This window comes from Nycticebus coucang, chromosome 2 (genome assembly GCF_027406575.1).
Source record: "Nycticebus coucang isolate mNycCou1 chromosome 2, mNycCou1.pri, whole genome shotgun sequence".
Lineage (NCBI taxonomy): Eukaryota > Metazoa > Chordata > Mammalia > Primates > Lorisidae > Nycticebus > Nycticebus coucang.
In genome coordinates, this window is record NC_069781.1 from 46304455 (window position 1) to 46320950 (window position 16496).

Genomic DNA, 16496 nt, shown 5'->3' on the forward strand with positions numbered 1-16496 from the left:
TTTTCAAAAACCGCAGCTCTCTGAACTCGCATACAACCTCTCCTCTGCACTTTCCCCTGTATTACTTAAAAGGGACTAGCATTCGCACCTGCTCCCGCTCCAGCTACTTATTCCGCCGCAGAAAGCGCGGATGGCATAATGGGAACCGGTGGAGGGTGTTGCGCATGCTCAGACTCTGCTTAAGGCAAGGGGAATTTGGAGTCGCCGCCGCGGCAGTACCCGGTCTGACGCCATAATCGCGCGCCGCTGCCGGCGTCCTCGAAAGGTCGCTTTGAAAAACGGGAGCGCGCATACCCGAATTTGACGGCGCGCCGTGTCCTTTTGCCTTGGTACCCGCGACATGTCGGGGTACACGCCAGATGAGAAACTGCGGCTGCAGCAGCTGCGAGAGCTGAGAAGGCGATGGCTGAAGGACCAGGAGCTGAGCCCTCGGGAGCCGGTGCTGCCCCCTCGGAGGATGTGGCCTATGGAGGCATTCTGGAATAAGTTTTTGCAGAAGCCCACCCCCTGGAGGAACATGGTGAGTGACCGACTTACCCAGTCCCCATACACAGACACCCACAGCGTCCGTCGGTCCGTCCACTGGACGTCAGCTCATAGAAGACACCAAGGACTTACACTGCCCTGTGCCCTGGAACGCTGTTCTGTCGCCAAGAGTCCTGGACTGGGAGTCAGGAGTTCAGAGCATGAATGGCTTTGGCAGATTCATGCCTTTTTGCTGTCAAGGGTGATGAGAAGGAGGCGAATCTTAGGTTTTACAGGCCGCTGCACGATTGGTTCTCTTTCGACTGCAGAAATCTCCCTTCAAAATAATAGCCAAGGACTCACCAGAGTGAAAATTCTTTCATTTTAACGTTTGAGGATGCTTATCTAACTTTTAAGGTTGAGGTTCTAGAGACCAGGTAACACTGCCCCTAACTGGTGGTACAGCCCCATGTGATCATCCTAAGAGACCCCTAAGAGCCCTGCTGGTTTGCTTAGTGAGTCATATTCAAGAAGTGCCTTTCCAAACCACCAGTGTGTACTTTTATTTACCTTTTTTTTTGGATTGTAACCACCGCTATGGATTTTTAACACAATGTTTTGTTGCAGAGGAAATGGCCTGAGAAAAAATGGCAAAAATATTTTCTGTCTCTCCAACTTTTTTGGAACTCAAACCGGCATCCCTACCTCAGGCTAGAATTCGGGAGGGGCAGGGAATGCCTCTTGTTTTTTGTGGCACAGAAGAGATAGCTCAAGGAAATCATCCGGGCGGAGGTCACCAGGTCCTTTTAGCTGAAGATGGGATTAATCTGGGTGGAGATCACTGGGCTGTTGCTGAGGCCAGGAGATTGTCTTGGCTCACTATGGGGTTATGGGATCAGAACCTTTGATAGCTTTTGCTTTTTCTTAGAAGCGGGAGTTTGGATTTTGAGACCATTGTCTGCCATTTTCCTCCTTTGCTGGCAAAGTAATAAACCTCTTTCCTTGTCAAACTGTTTGTCCCTCTTTTTCTGATGCTTCTTCCTGGGACAAGTACAGTTTTGGTAACAGTTTCATTAAAAAAGTCCAGTTTCTTCCTGTACTTTGAAGAAAATCATTCATTCTAGGACTAACTTTATTTGCAGGATCTCTGCAATTTTCTTGAGATATGTTAATTAAATCACACTGAATGTAGGTGGTGAACGCCATGAGTTACCTACAACATTGGCTATTAATAATACTAATAGGTAACACTTGGGTGCTTGGTATGTGCCTGATGCTTTGCCAAGGGTTTTACATGTGTTACTTCATTTCCTTACTCCTATGAACTAGAAACTATTCCTAATTCTCATTTTAAATGATCTACAAAAATTCAACAATTCCTTTGTCACAGGACTAGGAATTGAAGGAGTTCATGTTGAAATCCACATGTATATACTTCTTTCTGTGCAGCAAAGTCTGGTGCATCAGAATTGCACTTTTTTTCTGAGAAAATGGTGTAAGATACTTGTGGTAATAAAATTTACCTCTTTAGTTCATACCTGTCACCTTTTGTATCCTTGATATTATCTGTTGTTTTTGACTGGTCGAAAGTTGACATCCCATTCATTACCCAGTGATCTAGGAAGTAAATAATCATTTGCTGAAATTAATCTTACCTTAAGTTAATTTTTTCTTTTATAATCATATGTGTTGTGATGCTTTTTTTTTTTTTTTTTTTAAATCTAAGGGCATGTTGCCACCACACCCAGCTAATTTTCCTATTTTCTTCTAGCAATGGGGTCTTGCTGTGTTGCACAGGCTGGTCTTGAACTCCTGGCCTCAAAGAATCCTCCCACCACAGCCTCTCAAAATGCTAGATTATGGGCGTAAGACACCACATTTAGTCTAACACTGCACTTTTGAAAGTTAGACCAGAGAAATGACCAGTAGATAGAATATTATCCAATTCTCTAATGCCGTGTTTTTCAATCTTTTTTTTTTCTTACCTCATGGTACACTTGAACCTATAGTTAAACTTCTGAGGCACAATTAAATTGAAAAAGCTCCCTATTTTGTGAGCCAGCCCTTTTGAGCACAGAAGATTTACTGAACTTGTTTTTTGAGGGCTATAGCACTCCCTTGTCCACCAAGCAAATACACTTAGCATATTTAAAAAATTATTTTTTATTTTAGCTCAAGGAGTATTTTGTTATTCTTTGGAAGACACCTAAAATTTAAATCCCAAGTGCTCAGTTATCTGTAACATCTGAACTAATCCCTTAGCAGCTGTGCCCACCTGAGTACAAATGGAAGAATAGGACTTGCCTAGGCAATGTTGTGACATTTTGGCAGAAGCCCTAAAAAGGCCCTTGGGTTTTGTTTTTCTAACATCACATTAAGCAATACTATTTCTACCTAAATACTTTTCAGCATTTATTTTTTTTGGGATGAGGATTCAGGGTTCTAAATTCACTCAGTCTGTCAAGAACTTTCAGTCAAGTAAAGAGAAAGAGTCAAATCTCATGGCATTTCATGAAATCGCCTTAAAACTGCAGAAAGACAATTAGACTATGGTTATTTGACTTAATGATGTTTTAAAACAATATTCACAAATTGTGGGGGAGAAGAAAAAATCAGTTGGTGCCATACTTCAAAGATGTCACTTTCAAAATTGCTTTAAGCAGGAAGCAGTGTACATTTCTCTGCTTATTGTGGAATAATTCTGTGTTGTAATGCTTAAAGTCTTGATTGTTCCCCCCGCACCCAGTAGAAAGGTATATTTCAAATTGGCTGCCATAGGAATGTTCCATTAGTTCATTTCTCTTTTAAAATAGTGTGTCATGTGGCCCCCGCAGTGGCTCACGCCTGTAATCCTAGCACTTGGTAGGCCGAGGTGGGTGGATTGCCTGAGCTCACAGGTTTGAGACCAGCCTGAGCCAGAGGGAGACCTCGTCTTTAAAAAAAAATAGCCAGTCATTGTGGTGTGCACCTGTAGTCCTAGCTACTTGGGAGGTTGATGCTCAATTGCTTGAGCCCAAGAGTTTGAGGTTGCTGTGAGCTATGACGCCAGAGCACTCTTCAAGGGTGACAAAGTGAGACTCTGTCTCAAAAAAATTGTGTGTCAGAGGCATCTCCAAGTGAGTTTGGAATACCCTGTCTCAATATGTAAAATACTCTTTTCCCAGCACTGATGTCCTCAAGGTTGTCTGCCTTATACCTGGAAAAATGCAAGTGGTATTGATTGTGGGTATCCGAAATTAATAAATCAGGGAGATAACTTTACCAGAAAAATTTTGTGGTTTTGATTACTCTGGCTATTTTTGCTATATTTTAACAAAGTTATAAGAGGATTTTTTAAGAAGTTTTTTTTTTAATGGTATCTATAAATGCTATACTATGTTCTTACAAAATGTTGCTCATCTTAAGTGTGGTTTGGTCTGGACTCTGTAACTATCTTCCAAGACGCCCTACATTTAGCAAAAATAATTTGAGTGGATGAGGTTTGCTACAGATTGTAAGGATACATGTACCATTGATATGTAAAATAACCATGTTTGTTACATCATTGATGGTTTTTTTCCTGCCACAAACATAAATAATGGGATACACACGTATTTATTTTGTGTATGTGTTTATTTCCCCAGGTTTATAAGGTATACCGAAAAAGTATCTTTATTTTTACCTATGTACTTATACCAACCTGGATTGTTCATTATTATGTCAAGTATCATGTGTCGGTAAGTATGTTTTAAGTATGTGCTCTTCAGAATTTCTTTTTAACTTGTCCAAAATGATTTTCTGTGTGGATATGCTTTACCTTACTTTACTTGTGGAAATAATCTGCCACTCATAAACTGATTTTGCCATACTTTGAATTCTTTTAGGTAAAAGGTTTAATAAAGGTTAAGTAATTAAGAATGGTGTTTCAAAAAGTTCATCATTATATTAGTTTACAACTTGTAATGCATTTCTTCATAGAGCTTGTCAGAATGTACCTGACCTTATGTTACTAGTGTAAACTTGTACCAGTTTACACTGGTAAACCCCAAGTTTACACTAGTAACATAAGGGAGAGAAGAATTTCTCTGAGAAGAAAGGGAGAAAAGAGGGCGGCGCCTGTGGCTCAGTCAGTAAGGCGCCGGCCCCATATACCGAGGGTAGCGGGTTCAAACCCGGCCCCGGCTGAACTGCAACCAAAAAATAGCCGGGCGTTGTGGCGGGCGCTTGTAGTCCCAGCTGCTCGGGAGGCTGAGGCAAGAGAATCGCTTAAGCCCAGGAGTTGGAGGTTGCTGTGAGCTGTGTAAGGCCACAGCACTCTACTTGGGGCCATAAAGTGAGACTCTGTCTCTACAAAAAAAAAAAAAAAGGGAGAAAAGAATTTCTGCTTTTTTAAAGCATAAATTTGGTATAAGATAAAGTTTGAAATAGATAAATGTTATCTTTGTCATCATTCCATTTCTCTTTCTCTCATTTTATTTGATTTTTCACAACTTCTTTTCTTTAGAATCTAAGATGTCTAAAAGCTTGAACTTTTCCACTAAAAGATCTTGCAAGGGCTAATTGAACTGAGCCACTTGTCATTTTTAAAGGAATAGCACAGTTTGGTGCCCAGGCATTGAATCCCAGGCAGAATGAAGAGGGCATGCATTTTGGGGTATGGTATGGCAGGGGGAGCAATGGTGGTTGAAATGAAAGAGTGCGAAAGGCATTCTTATACCAAGTAAGGGTTGTTAGAGTCTGAGTGAGTTTCAGGGAAGGAGGATGAGCATGTTTGTTTGGGGAGTAGCAGCAGCAGCACCCTGTTAAGAGGATATTGGAACCTGAGCAGAGAGAGGAGGATATCTGGGGTAAGGTGATGTGGGGCAACGATGCAGGTGGTAACTTAGACCCTGAATGAGGTGGGGAGGGTGTTCATACTGGGGTATGGTTGTGGTGACAGGAGATGGGTTGTATATAAAGAGATTGATCAAATACAGGCATACCTCAGAGTAGCTTCAGTTCCAGACCACTGCAATAAAGCAAGTCATGTGAATTTTTTGGTTTCCCAGTGCATATAAAAATTATATTTACACTAAGCTGTAGTCTATTAAGTGTGCAATAGCATTATATATGAAAAATATACTGTACATGCCTTAATTTAAAAATAATTTATTGCTAAAAAATGTTAATGATTATCTGAGCCTTCAGGAAGTTGTAATCTTTTTGCTTGTGTAAGGTCTTACTTCAGTGTTAATGATTGCTGACTGATCTTGGTGGTGGTTGTTGAAGAGGTTGGTGTGATTGTGGCAGATTCTTAAAATAAGACAACAAAGAAGTTTGCAATATTGATGGACTCTTCCTTTTACAAAAGATTTCTCTGTAGCATGCAATGCTGTATGATAGCATTTTATACACAGGAGAACTTCTTTCAAAATTGCAACCAGTCTTTTCAAATCATGTAATTGTCTATACTCTTTGTTGTCATCTCAATAATCTTCACATCCTCTTCACCGGAAAGAGATTCAATTTCAAGAAACCACTTTCTCTAAACCACTTCCTCTGCTCTTCCATAAGAAGCAACTCCTCATCCATTCATGCTTTATGTTAAGGAGACTGACTGACTTCTTTAAGATCTCATGAATCATCCTCTTCTACCGTCCAACTTTAAGAAAAATTTATTTATTTTTAGAGATGGAGGTTTCACTGTGTTACCCAGGCTAGAGTACAGTGACTATTTCACAGGTGTCATCATAGGATTCTATATCCTCAAATTCCTGCGTTCCAGACATCTTTCTGCTTCAGTCTTCCAAGTAGCTGGGACTACACAGCATAGATCAACACACCCTGTTTACTTCCACCTTTTCTTCTGCGGCTTCCTTACCTGTGTCAGCCTTCACAGAATTAAAGAGACTTAGGCCTTGCTATGGATTAGCCTTTGGCTTAAGGGAATGGTGAGGTTTATTTGATCTTCTATGCAGACTTTGTATCAGCAACAAGGCTGTTTTGTTCTCTTATCATTCTTGTGTTCCCTGGTGTAACACTTTTGATTTCCTTCAAGAACATTTTCTTTGCATCCACAATTGGCTGTTTGATGCAAGAGGTCTAGCTTTCAGCTGATCTTGGTTTCAACATGCCTTCCTCACCAAGCTTAATCATTTATAGCTTTTATTTTTAATTTCAAAATATTAAGGGTCATTTCTAGCTTTTGATTTAAAGAGAGAAATGTACGACTCTTCCTTTTACTTGAACACTTAGAGGCTATTGTAAGGTCATTAATTGTCCTTATTTCAATATTGTTGTCTTTCTGGGAATAGGAAGGCCCAAGGAGAGGGAGAGAGATGAGGAATAGCTAGTTGGTGGAACAGTAAGAACATTTATTGATTAAGTTTGCTATTTTGGGTATAGTTAATGGTGCTCCAGAAAATTTAGAATGGTAAAATCAAAGATCACTGGTCACCAGTGATGATAACAGATAATAATGAAAACATTTGAAATATTGGAAGAATTACCAAAACATCATATCTAGACAGAAAATGAGCACGTGCTGTTAGAAAAATAGTGCTGATGGACCTGCTCATCTCAGGGTTGTTGCAAACCTTCATTTTGTAAAAAAAAAAATCACAATACGTGTGAAGCCTGATAAAATGAAGTATGCCTAACAGTTCATGATAATAATGAGACCCAGGATTCTCCCTGTTAGAAGAGGGAATTATGTGAAAAGGAATTAACTTTGTGAGGGCAGAATGGAATTGGAGATACTGGTGTGAACTCATGGTTTTTAGTATGTGTTGATAGATATAGAAAGAAATGTAGATATAAGTGTGGTTTAGTGTGTGTATATGTTTGCGTATACATATTCTCTTTAATTTTTTTTTTTTTTATTGTTGGGGATTCATTGAGGGTATAAGAAACCAGGTTACATTCATTGCCTTTGTTAGGTAAAATCCCTTTTAGAATTGTGTCCTGTGTCGGTGTCGCTCGGCCGCCGACCAGCAGGGACGAACACACCAACGCAAACAGCTTTCAGCAAGTTTATTATGGGGGCAAGCAGCTTGTCCGGGGAGAGCAGGATGGAAAAGCTCTAACCTTGTCCGGGGAGAGCAGGATGGAAAAGCCCTCTCTCTCTAACCTTGTTTACAGCACTCTGTATATATACTCTAGGACACATCCTGTTGTCAGTTTCTTGACTTAGATATCTCTCCAATGAGCGCAAAGGGCACGGGCGGCAAGGTTGTTGCCAGGGCGCAGCCTGCAAGCAGGTTTCCTAAAGTACGCCTCCGCCATCCTGTTTTTGTGCCTGATCGATACATTGTATAAGGGCCCTCCACATCTCCCCCTTTTTATTTATTTATTGTGAGTTGTGACCATGCCTGTCTTAGGTTGTCCCCCTGTCCGAGTATAGTCTTACCCGTCATGGAGGGTACAGGCAGCAGTGGCCTGTCCTCTGTCTTAGGTTGATCTACATCGGGGGGAATCTTACCCGTCATTGGCTACTGGTCCAGCATGCTAATTCAGATTTGGGGGGAACCTCCTGCTTGGAGGGCGAGGAGGGCCTGCTGGACGATGACGTGGTCTCGTTGTTGTCTTTGGCGGAGGGTAAGGAGAAGTTTGATGCAAAAGACTATGGCAACTAGAAGTATAATACTTAAAGCCGTGGTGCCGGCCCAATTGCGGGCATGGGAGAGCAAACTAGTTACTTTTCCTAGAATATCGCGAGCAGTAATTACTTGTACTCGAGTGCTATTGATACTAACAATATGATTCAACATTTGGCAGGTGAGGTTTTCAAATTCCGCATCCCAGCTCCCCAGAAGGTAACGGAATAGTTGCAAGGAAGCATTACGCAGGGTACCATTAGTTCAAAAATTGTGGGGGTAACACACAAGGAACTAAACAACCAAAGGAGAGGCATCTCTCCACATCATCCACCCGCTGCTGCAAAATGTCCACTCCCTAATCGACCAACAACAGTCCAGCGCGAAGGTGTCCTGCGGCGGCCCGGGTGCGCAGGGCCTCCGCAACTGAGGCGGACAATTGGTTGACAGCAGTAGCGGTGGGGACCGCGGTGGCAAGGGCTGCAGTCGCAGTGGCGGTGGCTGCGAGGGCTGTGGCGATGGCCATGACAAGGGCTGCGGTGACTCCGAAGTCGCGCTTCGATGTGGCTCTATGGGCGCGGCTTCATCGTGTGAGGGGTTCACTGGACGGGTGAATCTTTCCTGTGGAGAAACACAAACTGCACCTCGGTTCCAGATGAGAACCAGGTCTGGGCCAGGCCATTGGCCGGTAAGGACATCCTTCCAGCGCACTTGCACTGGGGAGCTGGTTTGGTGACCAAGGCAGTGGCGGTCTGCTGCTGTTTGCCCTTTGGCATCCAAAGTTAAAAAATTAAAAATGAAGAAGATTGTGTTGAACGAGGACAGGCAACGAACTGCTGTTCTCACTCAGACTCAAGACTGATACAACAAAAGGGGTCACGAACACCAGACAGTACACACACTTAACAAAAGACTAACACCCGCCACTATGGTCGTGGCCAATGACCCGTGTACACAATCCCCCGCTCTGATCGCGGGCCCTCGCTTTTGTCGCGAGCTGGATCCCTTTTCCTCCCCCGCTCTGATCACGGGCCCTCGCTTTTGTCGCGAGCTGGATCCCTTTTCCTGGATCCCTTTTCCTCCCCCGCTTTGAACGCGGGCCCTCGCTTTTGTCGCGAGCCGGATCCCTTCTCCTCCCTTGCAAGCTCTGCGGTTACCGCAGAAGTCTCCCCCACCACTTATCTACCTGGTGGGGCTACCCGGACAAACCCGGCACGGGGGCGGCTTACCTGTCAGCTGAAAGCAGTCTCGAGAGGGGATCCTGAAGTTCCCGGGTTTCGGCACCAGTTGTCGGTGTCGCTCGGCCGCCGACCAGCAGGGACGAACACACCAACGCAAACAGCTTTCAGCAAGTTTATTATGGGGGCAAGCAGCTTGTCCGGGGAGAGCAGGATGGAAAAGCTCTAACCTTGTCCGGGGAGAGCAGGATGGAAAAGCCCTCTCTCTCTAACCTTGTTTACAGCACTCTGTATATATACTCTAGGACACATCCTGTTGTCAGTTTCTTGACTTAGATATCTCTCCAATGAGCGCAAAGGGCACGGGCGGCAAGGTTGTTGCCAGGGCGCAGCCTGCAAGCAGGTTTCCTAAAGTACGCCTCCGCCATCCTGTTTTTGTGCCTGATCGATACATTGTATAAGGGCCCTCCACAGTCCTGCCCCCAAAAAGAGTGTCACACACCAAGACCCCCACCCCCTCCCTCCTTCCTTCTCTCTGTTCTCCCTTTCCCCCACCCTCCCACCATGTACTAGGTCATTAATTGTCCTGATATCAAGATTGAGTGCATAGGACTCATGCTTCTCCATTCTTGTGATGCTTTACTAAGAATAATGTGTTCCACTTCCATCCAGGTTAATACGAAGGATGTAAAGTCTCCGTCTTTTTTAATGGTTGAATAGTATTCCATGGTATACATATACCACAGCTTGTTAATCCATTCCTGGATTGGTGGGCATTTAGGCTGTTTCCACATTTTGGCGATTGTAAATTGAACTGCGATAAACAGTCTAGTACAAGTGTCCTTATGGTAAAAGGACTTTTTCCTTCTGGGTAGAAGCCCAGTAATGGGATTTCAGGATCAAACGGGAGATCTAGCTTGAGTGCATTGAGGTTTCTCCATACTTCCTTCCAGAAAGGTAGTATTAGTTTGCAGTCCCACCAGCAGTGTAAAAGTGTTCCCTTCTCTCCACATCCACGCCAGCATCTGCAGTTTTGAGATTTTATAATGTGGGCCATTCTTGCTGGGGTTAGATGATATCTCAGGGTGGTTTTGATTTGCATTGATCCAATAATTAGGGATGAGGAGCATTTTTTCATATGTTTGTTAGCCATTCGTCTTCTTTAGAGAAGGTTCTGTTCATCTCTCTTGCCTATTGATATATGTGACTGTTGGCTTTTTTCATGTGGATTAATTTGAGTTCTCTATAGATCCTAGTTATCAAGCTTTTTTCTGATTTAAAATATGGAAATATCCTTTCCCATTGTGTAGGTTGTGTATTTGCTTTGGTTGTTGTCTCCTTAGCTGTACAGAAGCTTTTCAGTTTAAATGAGTCCCATTTGTTTATTTTTTTGTTGCAAATGCCACGGAAATCATCTTCATAAGATGAAAGAGTAAAATGCTATAAATCCAACTAAAATAAACAGACAGACAGAAAACCTTACAGGATAAAATTGAGGGAAAAAACAAATAATGGGCCGAAACACTAGCAAAAATGATGTTGTTTTTAAAGAAGACAACAGTGGAAAATTAAATTTAAACTAGAAAAATGAAGAAAGAAAAAAGATAGAAAAATCTGGGGGGAAATGTTGAAGTAAAAGAAAAAAAACCCCAAAACCACAAACAAAGCAGTATATATATCTTGCTAAATATTGTCTGGGCAACAGGTGATCTTCTGGGGTATGAACTGCTAATCACGATGCTGATGCAGCTGTATGAGATGGAGACTGGAGGCCTCTGCTGACTTCTTTGCCTTCAAACCCCACTGAGACACTGAATCTCTCCTCAGCCTGCTTAAAAGACATTTTAAACCGTTAACCTTGGCTAAGCATAAGATTTCCCAGGAAAGCACTTGTTGCTGGGAACTCTCCTCAAGTGGCTGCCCCCTTATCCAGGGAGTAAAACTGGCCTCACTCTATGCCCCTGAGGGCCAAGGCTGGAAGGCAGTCCTCCTATTGTCAGACACTAAAAGCTCCACTCTTCCCTGGTGTCTCAGTCCCAGCCTTTGGTGTTGTTCATGGTCAGTAGATCACTTGCCCAAGCTCTCAGCCAGAGCCTCCTTCTTAGACCCTGAGGGGGGAGCCTGCAGGGCAGTACTCCCACAATGGCTGCGGAGTGAGGGGTGCCCATAGCCAAACAGTGTTAGCTCCGTCTGGCCCAGTGGCTCATTCCCGGACACTGGACAACATTTAAAGTCACCTGCACTCTCACCAAAGTCCTCCCAAGGTAATTGAACCAAGTACTTAAGTCCAAAAAAACAAAACAACTCACAAGGAAGGCCTTCCCTGTCTGCAATCTCACTGCTGTTGGAGCTACCAGCTTCAGCAGCCTCAGACTAAATGCAACCACTTGTCACTTCTCCACTGCTTTTGTCTTCCTCCTGGGGTCCAGAAGTCTCTTGCCCATCCCCCCAAAGGGATGTTTCTGGGCAGAGCCCACAAGCCAGAGATGCCTAGAGTCTTCTCTCCCCTATCTCAGTGTGCCTGGTTGCAAAGAAGCTGTTACTCGGCCGCCATCTTGTTCCCTCCCCACTAGTGTTTGTGCATTTAATGTGTGGCCCAAGGCAACTCTTTTTCTAATGTATGGCTGGAAGGAAAACAGGTTTGAGACCCCTGGATGCTCTTTAGCTTTCTGATTGCTGACATCTTTGTTCTTTTCACTAAGCAGATTATATCCCTTAATCAATAAGCATGGAGTGCTTAGTATGTATATGTCCTCTTCCTCTATGCTATAGAAAGAATATACCAGGGCGGCACCTGTGGCTCAAAGGAGTAGGGCACCGGCCCCTTATGCTGGAAGGTGGTGGTGGGTTCAAACCCAGCCCTGGCCAAAAACTGCAAAAAAAAAAAAAAAAAAAAAATATATATATATATATACACACACACACACACACACCAACCAAATTCCTATCTCAAGGGGTTTGTAGTACAGTTGGAAAATGGCTCTGTTTGGGGTAAGAATATAGAAAAAAGTTACTGCAGTTAGAAGCAAAGATATAGAGCCAGTAATCAACATGTTCATCTGTATAAGTAACACTGAGAAGAGGTTGAACTATATGTGATGGTCAATGGGAAGCTTTCCATTTTTAAATGGAAGAATGACTTGATGAATATGATGCTATGCATATTGAGGAAAATACAGAAAAACATTGAATGTAGATTGTTGCTGTTTAGATGTTAGCTGAGAATCTAGTTAGAGATTGCAGGAATGAAGAAGAAAAGTGAAGCCAGAGATGCTTTTAAAGGCAGAAACACTTGAAATTGGCAGTTAATTAGGGGATAAAACCAAAGTTCAGAGTCATTTATGACTGTACAGTTTTTAGCCTTGGAAGTTATGAGTAGGGTATTTGGAAAGGAGGGCTTTCTGGTGGTGGAGAAAGCAGGTGTGGCCATAGCAGTTTTGGGAAATGTCCGAGTGGACATGGTCTGTCTTATGTGTTAGAAACGTAAGATTAGTGGGGCTAGTAGGAATTAGAATTGGGTTAACATGCTTTCACTTTATAAACCAACATAAATTCTTTCTGCAATTTGGAATGTGTTCTATTTTGTTTTCAGAAGAAACTCTAACATCATAACACAGAATTATTTTTATTTCAGACAAAACCATATGCCATTGTTGAAAGGAAGCCCAGAATATTCCCAGTAAGTGTTAAAACTTCTCCGATTTTCTTTTGTTCATTATTTTTCTCTTTCCTTTCTCTCCCTCCAAGTGTTCATTCAATTAAAATGTTCCTTTCTTTTTGCTGTCAGTTTATGTGCCTGTTTTGTATATTCTCATTTATTAAAAAAAAAATAAATTGACAATTTCAGTAGTAGCAGTTACAGATGAATGGGAACCAGGCACATTTATTTTTAACCTGTCTAAGAAACTTTTGTGACTTGTCTTAAAGTGAGTTGAAGGTACTAACAGTTTTCACTGGTGTTTTGTTTCATGTTGGGTTGAGAACTTAGGGAATGAGCTTAAGCAGATATACCCAAGCATAGTGACAACAACTGAGTTTCTATTTCCAAACTGTCATTTCCTATGGCTTTGTACCTCATTTTCAAGGTTTGACCTTATGTTCCATCTGTAAAGTTAAAATCCGTTAGTGTTTGTTTTAAATTTTATGTTATGAATATGTAAGCCATAGTACTAATATGAGAGTTCTTTTAGCATTAAGATCACTCATTAATCAGTTGGTATTTTTATTGGCTGTGGGGTTGTTGCTGAGTATAGAAAAAACATGTTCTTATCTATTTCTAGTTACAGATAATGAATTACCATACCTCTAAATTCTATAATTTTAAGAACTAGAGTTAGTGTTGATTCTTTATTTTAATCAAATGACATAGTCACAATAATTGTTATCTAATGCAACAAGGGAATTTTTAGGGAGAAGAACCAAAATTGGCTATTCCAGTTGTAACTCTGCTTTATGAAATAGAAGGGAACTTTTCTATTTCATTGTATGTAATTGATGTGTGTCTGGGCCTGTGTAGCAGTCTCAAAACAGGAAATTATCCAACTGGTTTCACCAGTTGCATAATTTTTAGTGTCCCATTTATATACTTTTTTTTAAAATTTATTTTGCCATTACTGTTCAAAGGAAAAGGAGGGCTCTATTCAGAAGACCAAATTAGTGATTCCATAGCATTTCTTGGATTTGCCATTATAGTTCCGTCCTGTTTCTGTGCCATTGCCACCTTTGGGAATCTTCTCTTTTAAGGAACTGACATATATTCATTTGTACATATGTTTTAGAATAGGCTAGGTAGTTAAGAAACTTTCAAATTTCAGTGGCTCACCAAAGCAAAGATTTATTTCTTACTGACATCACAGACTAGCGTGGATCAAGTGATCCTCCTCAATCTTACAGCTGTGCTTCTGGATTATGAGGCTTCTACAACCATAGTAAGGGAAGAGAAGGTTGGATGTCAGAGAGATTGATTTTAAGGTCTAAGCTTGGAAGTAGCTTATATCACTTCAGTTCAGTTGTCTTGGGCAGAACTCATTATCCCCAATATTGATTTGCTCCTTGTTATTTCCCATACTCCCATGCATGGACTCTGCCATAGTCCATCCTTCTAGTCACAAAATAGCTCTTTGCTTCCTTCCCACATGTGTAATATGTTTAGTCCCTTTCCTAGGAAGAAATCCCAAAGTCCGATTCCATCACTGCAACCAGTCCCAAATTCAGGATCACCACACGATGCATAATAGTATGTCAGGTTTAGATGTGACTTCTCTTCATTAGAGGATCAGTGAACTAAGGCAAGTTAACTGTATCCCCTGCGCCCCCACCCATACCCATCGCTCAGTGGTAGACTAGCACAGCAGTCACTGGTTTTTTGCAATTATGAAATCCCAGTAGTTACTCCTAACCCCTGTGTATGGGAAGTTACTTGAATGGAAGAAATATCTTTGTCCATTGTTCTTCCTAGTACCTGGCTCTGTCCACAGGAGGGTTCTTTCTTTTTCATTATCAACCTAGACTACATCTAAATGGGCATTGAGAAATATACCCTCCTTAGGAGGGGTACAGCCTTCAAAATGTGTCTCCTGCTTACAGGTTAAATGTCAGAGGTTGTTTTAATTTAAGACATTCACAGGAGTTTGTAGTCTGTATGTATTTTTTTTTGTGCATCCATTTCCCTCAACATTTGGTAGGCATGGAAAGAAAAATACTTGGTAAGCATGTAGTCTGTTTGCTTCAAGTCAGTCCCTCATGCCAGTATTTATTCTTTCTGTATGTTGTTATCAACTCTTCATTTCTTTGTCCTCATTATTTGCCTTGTCGATTCAGTGGCAGCTATTGTGGAGACCATCTGAATCAGACTAGTTCAAAGGCTACCTTCATTTTAATCTTATTTTTGCCACAGGGCTGAGTTCCTCTGTTTTTATTGGGCTTTTGTTGCTCAGAATCTCTGTTAACTCTGTTTAGGGATTTAGAAGCAATGCGATTTTCCAGTACTGCAAGGTCTCCAATTACTAGATTCTCTCCATTTTTTTTACTCCTCAAATCAGCTGTTTCTTGCCTGAGCTTATGCTTCTTGAGCTACATTCCCACAGCAGCCAGTAGTACCCAAATTATAACTGTATTTTCAGCTGCTTTTCCCTGAACCTTAAGTTCATTAGGCAGTTTGCTTCTGAGTAACTTAGGAGACATTTTGTTAAGTAGTTTCTCACTGCCTGTTATTTCCATCTTTTAGCCTCCAGTGCCTGGATCTTTGCCACCAGACTGCTAAGCCAGTGCTCCGTAGTATTTTTTTTTTTTTTTCCCTAACTCCGTAGTTCTTATTACAGCAGCATTAGTACCACTTCAAGGCACTAATTTCTGTAAGATAATGCTAGTTGTGGTAACAAATTGTCCTCCAGATGTATGAAGGCTTAAAAATAATACAAATTTACTTTTTCATCAGGTAATCCTGAGCAGTACCAACTCAGGGAATGGCATGAGGGGATGAGGCTAATTCTACTCTATGTAGTTACTTGGGAACTGTCAGGCTGACGGAATCTATTATCCTGTACAAATGATGAAACTGAAGCCATTTAATCTGTCTAAAATTACACATCTTGTCAGTGCAGGTTCCAAAATTCTGACCACCTGCTTCTGGCTTCAAAGCCCAACCTTTTGACTACCACACACCATTCCTAGGTTTGAAAGGATACCTGGACCAGCAGCACAGCCAAAGTTTTTATATATAAGCCAAACAGAAAACTGATGATTGCTTAACACATTCATTTGCTAGGAATACATCACTGTCTTATATTGAACTATAGATATTTCCCTGGCACTTATCTCTAGGGCTTTTATTTCTTGGGGTCATGTAAAATAAAGATTATCCCTTTAACACTTGGCAAATACAACTTTCATGTCCTTTCTGGTTCTTTTGTTTATGAGTGAAATTTCCCATTCTTTGATTTGCAACTGACGATTTTAGCTACTTTAAGTCTCTTCTAAAGTGAATGCCAGACCTCAGCTAGATTTTTCCATGAGAGGTCTGACCAACATGCAACAGAAGAGAAATACCTCTTCTCCAGACTTTAGATTTTTCTACTATATGTGTCTTTGTTTTTCTAGGGTGATACAATTGTGGAGACAGGAGAAGTAATTCCACCAATGAAAGAATTCCCTGATCAACATCATTGAAGACTACTTAAAAATTTCAAAAGCTTATGAGCTCAAATGTATTACCATATTACCAAATTTACTGAATGTATTTTCTGGAAAAGTAACTTTAATAAAGTTTACTCTAAGAATGTGTTGTCAGATTCTTCCCAAA

General features: G+C 41.5%; 1 protein-coding gene across 1 annotated transcript; it reads left to right on the forward strand.

Moving 5' to 3' along the window:
• Positions 1-220: 220 nt before the first annotated feature.
• Positions 221-16478, forward strand: NDUFB6 (NADH:ubiquinone oxidoreductase subunit B6). Its single transcript, XM_053572572.1, has 4 exons — positions 221-520; positions 4089-4181; positions 12831-12875; positions 16295-16478. The coding sequence occupies exons 1-4, from the start codon at positions 341-343 to the stop codon at positions 16361-16363; spliced, it is 387 nt and encodes a 128-aa protein (XP_053428547.1). The 5' UTR covers positions 221-340; the 3' UTR covers positions 16364-16478.
• The last annotated feature ends 18 nt before the right edge of the window (positions 16479-16496 follow it).